General features: G+C 53.8%; 1 protein-coding gene across 1 annotated transcript in view; it reads left to right on the forward strand.

The window, feature by feature from the left end:
• The window catches only part of LOC148043706 (protein TEX261), an 8,064-nt gene extending 3,716 nt beyond the window's left edge, over positions 1–4,348 (forward strand). The window contains exons 4-6 of the mRNA XM_087723893.1: positions 1,701–1,768; positions 2,433–2,535; positions 4,166–4,348. Of these exons, the coding sequence (XP_087580019.1) occupies positions 1,701–1,768; positions 2,433–2,535; positions 4,166–4,281 (287 nt within the window). The 3' untranslated portion in view covers positions 4,282–4,348. The remainder of the gene's footprint in view (positions 1–1,700; positions 1,769–2,432; positions 2,536–4,165) is intronic.
• Positions 4,349–4,570: the final 222 nt, after the last annotated feature.

The following is a 4,570-nucleotide window of genomic DNA, read 5'->3' on the forward strand; positions in this document are numbered from 1 at the left end:
TTATTCAGAAATATTGATCCCTCAGAGACCACCTGCATCCCCTTCCTTTGTCCCCCTGCCATCCAAATTGATCCCCATATCTATCTACCTACCTACCTACTATCTATCTATCTACTACCTCTCTCTCTCTCTCCCTTTCTCTTTCTTTTACTTTCTTTCCTAACTTTTCTTCCTTCTTTCTCTCTCTTTCTTTCCTTCTTTCTTTCCTTTCTTCCCTTCTTTGCTTCCTCTCTCTCCCTTTCTCTTTCTTTCCTTCTTTTACTTTCTTTAACTTTCTTTCCTGACTTTACTTCCTTCCTTTTTTCTCTCTCTTTCATTCCTTCCTTTACTTCTTTCCTTCTTTCTTTCTTTCTTTCTTTCTTTCCTAACTTTACTTCCTTCTTTCTCTCTCTCTCTCTTTCCTTCTTTCTTTCCTTTCTTCCCTTCTTTTCTTCCTCTCTCTCCCTTTCTCTTTCTTTCCTTCTTTTACTTTCTTTAACTTTCTTTCCTGACTTTACTTCCTTCCTTCTTTCTTTCTCTCTCTTTCCTTCCTTCCTTCCTTCTTTCTTTCCTTCTTTTCCTTCCTTTCCTGACTTCCTTCCTTCTTTCTTTCTCTCTCCTTCCTTCCTTTCTTTCCTCTCTCTCTCTCTCTCCCCTCCCTCCCTCCCTACTTTTCTACCTACCTGCCTCTCTTAAGAGCCATGCTGATACAGCGGTTAGAATGCAGTACTGCAGGGCTAACTCATCTGCCCACTGCCAGGAGTTCGATCCTGACCAGCTGACGGTTGACTCAGCTTTCCGAGGGGGGGGTCGAATAAGGACCCGGATGGTTGCGGGAAGAGGCTGACTCCGTAGACGGCTTAAAGAGGGCTGTAAAAGCCCTGTGAAGCGGCATATAAGGGCCTCAGGGCGGGGGCTCCCATTCCCTCCCTTCGAGAAATCTCCGCCCGAGTGAAATGAGAGGGTCCTTTTCTGGGCTCTGAGTGATTCCTTGCTTTAATTTGGGCCTCGGTTTCCTTTTCCTTCCCCGCTTTCTCAATCCTGTTTCAGGGATTTTGTAATCTTTCGTTAACACTGGCCACGTTTTGTAAGGTTTCTGGGCTTGGTCCAAGACGTGGGATTAACAGGGAAAGGCTGGGAAGGTGGATAGGACCCAAATTGCATGCTGGGAGTTGAAGTCCAGGAGTCTTAAAGTGGCCAAAGTGGGCCACCACCCTTGCCTTAGACCAGTGGTTCCCAAACTTGGCCACTTTAAGACTGGTGGACTTCAACTCCCAGAATTCTCCAGCCAGCTCTGCTGGCTGGAGAATTCTGGGAGTTGAAGTCCACCAGTCTTAAAGTGGCCAAGTTTGGGAACCACTGCCTTAGACCAGGCTGGCTGGGGAATTCTGGGAGTTGAAGTCCCGGAGTCTTAAAGTGGCCAAATGTTTTGTCGCAATGAGGACTAGGGACACACTTTAAAAAAAAAAAAAAGAAACAGAGAGCAGGAACTCCTTAAAATCTGAAAATTGGGAGGACCCCGGAAGCCCCTTTTCCCACGAACAAAACTTTTATCGAGAGGCTTAAGCGTTTGGGAGTTACTGAATTTCTGCCATCGCTGAAGGCTTTCCCTGTGACACAGCTTCCCCCCCCCGCGGTGTTTGGGTTCTGAGGGGGGGGTCTCGGGGTCCGCGCTTGCTGACCGAAGCCCCTTCTCTCTTCCCCCCACCCCATTTTGGCAGTGCTGGTTGTGCTGAACCATTACCTGGCCTTTCAATACTTTGCAGAAGAATATTATCCCTTTTCAGAGGTAAGAGGGCTCCGGAGAAGAAAGGAGGGAGGGAGGCTGTAAAGCCACGAGACCCTGCTGTGTTTTCCCCCCTGTGTGTGTGGGGGGAGGTTCTTGTCTTAATGGCCACAAGCAAGCCCAAAGTTTCCACCGCTAAGCAAGACCGTTACTCATTGAGTCATAATAGCTGATGTCAGGAGCTTTTTTGGGAGGGTTGTTAAGCGGATCGCTGAGGTTGTTAAGTGAATCACCCAGTCGTTAAGTGCAACCTGGCTTCCCCCGCTGACTTTGCTAGTCAGAAGGGCAGGTGCTGCTAAAAGGGGGGCAAAACTCAGCTGAGAAATACTTTGCTTGGCCACAGAAATGTTGGGCTGAAGGCCGGTCGTAAGTCGAGGACTGCTGGCACACCGGGGAGCGGGGGGGGGGAAGTAGGCTTGGAAGGCAGTCTGGGGTTTCGGCTGCCCCCCCCCCCAATCTTTCACCGGCCAGATTAAGCCACTCGGACGCCCAACCTCCATGGTCTGGTTCCTGAATGTGTCCCTGATGGGATGAACTGGTCCTGGATTCTTTGGGCCTGCAGGGGGCGCTCTGGGGTGGCAGCTGGGATGGCTGTGGAGGATGTGGGGAGGAACTGGGGCTTGTCTCATGCTCTTTCTCTCCCCCCACCCCCACCCTCTTCCTTCAGGTCCTGGCCTACTTCACCTTCTGCCTCTGGCTCATCCCCTTCGCCTTCTTCGTCTCCTTGTCGGCTGGCGAAAACGTCCTGCCTTCCACCGTGCAGCCTGGAGGTCAGTTCTCCAGCCCCTCCCACCCACCCACCCCCCTTGTGCCCGGGGAAGGGGGCAAGGAGACCCCCACGCAGAATTCACACCCAGCACAAAATCTCACCTGTCGCTTAGTTCGTGCTGGGTCTCTCCATAAAGAGGGGAGGGGGGCAGGGGGAGTGTGGCCGTGGGCCGTGATGGCCGAGCTCTTGAGGTGGGGTCCTTGGGGTTCTCTGAGCCGGGCTGTTTTCTCGCAGGCGTCTCCTGGCCCAACTAGGTAGCCTATTCAATGTTAAAGGGAGTGGGGTTTGCTGGGGGGAGCAGGGGAACTGTGGGGTCCTTGGGGGTCTCTGAGCCGGGCTGCTTTCTCGCAGGCGTCTCCTGGCCCAACTACGTCATCAGTGTTGGAAGGGAGTAGGGGGGTTGTGCAGAGGAGGAAGAGGAGGACTTGAGGGTCCTTGGTGACGCTTCATTACCCAGCAAAGGGACATCAACAGTGTCAGAAGGAGGCAGGATTTGCTCTCTGTTTATGGCCGACATTGGTCGGAATCTGGGGTGCTCCCCTACTGGTTCGCAAATGGGAAAGCGTGTGCCTGTGCGCTCACTTCGCCCCCCACGCGCCACCTTCCACGCATGCGCATTTGGCGAAACAAGGGGCCCAAATGAGCACGCCTGGAGCCGGGGCGAGTGGGTGGGGCCACCCACGATTCCCCGCTACCGGTTCGTGGAACCTTTCCAAAGCGGTAGAATGCCACCTCTGGCGGGGATGTTCCCGGTCGTTCCTCAATGAGGTTTCTGTTTACTGTTTGATTGAATAGAAAAGAATAACAACAGAGTTGGAATGGGGTGTAAACGTTGCTTACCTCCACGTGCCTGTGGATGGCCGATTTGTCAAAAGAGTGCCAGGCTCCCAGGAACTCCCTACTGGTTTTGGACTTGGTCTAGGATGGCCACCGTTCCCCAGTTGAAACTGCGGCGGCCTGTGTGTGTTGTGCAGTTGTGAGTTTTCATCACAACGCACGGAGGAGCCAACGGCCTAATCAAGGAACCGACAACAACGTCCCACCCCTCTTTGGCAGGACAACCTGGTATATCAACGGCGGGCAAAGCCCACTCCCCTGTCCAGCCCCGAGCCACAAACACAGCCCCTCAACTTACGACGGTTCGCTTAATGACCATCCGAAGTTACAACAGCCCTGAAAAAAAAGGGACTTGTGACCATTGGTCACACTTAACAACCGTTGGTCACGTGGTTTCCATTTGGGTGCTCGTATTTATGTCCTGAGGTCCCGTGATCACCTGACGAGGGAAGTCAACGGAGGGAAGCCAGATTTGATTAGCAAATGTTAAGCCAAGGAAATTCGTCAGATTTGGGGGACCAGGGGGGCAAAAGCTCCACAAATTCCTCACTTGGCAGCCACAATTTTGTCCTCGATTGGGGGGGGGCGTACGTCCGAGGACCACCTGTATAGAAAGGAGGAGCAAAGCCCGCTCCCCCATTCAGCCCTGATACTCTCTGTTCTCTTTTCAGGGTGCCTGAGGGGCCTTTCCTGGAGCCAGCAGTGGGTGGGATGGGTGGGGGGGCCTGGGGGAGGATGGTTTTGAACCCCCCCTGGCTGATTCTCTCTCTGACCGGCCTCCTTTGCCTCCTCAGACGACGTGGTCTCCAGCTACTTCACCAAAGGCAAGCGCGGGAAACGCTCCGGCATCCTCCTGGTCTTCTCCTTCATCAAGGAAGCCATCTTGCCTAGCCGACAGAAAATGTACTGAGCACCTCCCCTCCAGGAAACCCCCAGATGTTTGTTCTTTCCCCCCTTCCCCTTCTACCGGCCACCTTCCTCCCCGGAAAGGGGGACCGTTCTGAGCCTCCGCGTCCCCCTTTGTTCCTTACCTTGGGGTGGAGAAAATGGGGAAGAGCCGCCAGGTGCGTCTGTGTGGGAGGGGAAGAGCTGGGCCTCCCAAGATCCCTCCCTTTCCTGGGGGTGGCTGGGCAAGGGGACGAGGGTGGGGACCTCCCCGTCACCCGCCCCTCTCAATGGGGTCCCCGATGAGCTCCTAG

Source organism: Thamnophis sirtalis, unplaced genomic scaffold (genome assembly GCF_051295495.1).
Source record: "Thamnophis sirtalis isolate CommonGarterSnake01/CBP01778 unplaced genomic scaffold, rThaSir2_p1.2 scaffold_10, whole genome shotgun sequence".
Lineage (NCBI taxonomy): Eukaryota > Metazoa > Chordata > Lepidosauria > Squamata > Natricidae > Thamnophis > Thamnophis sirtalis.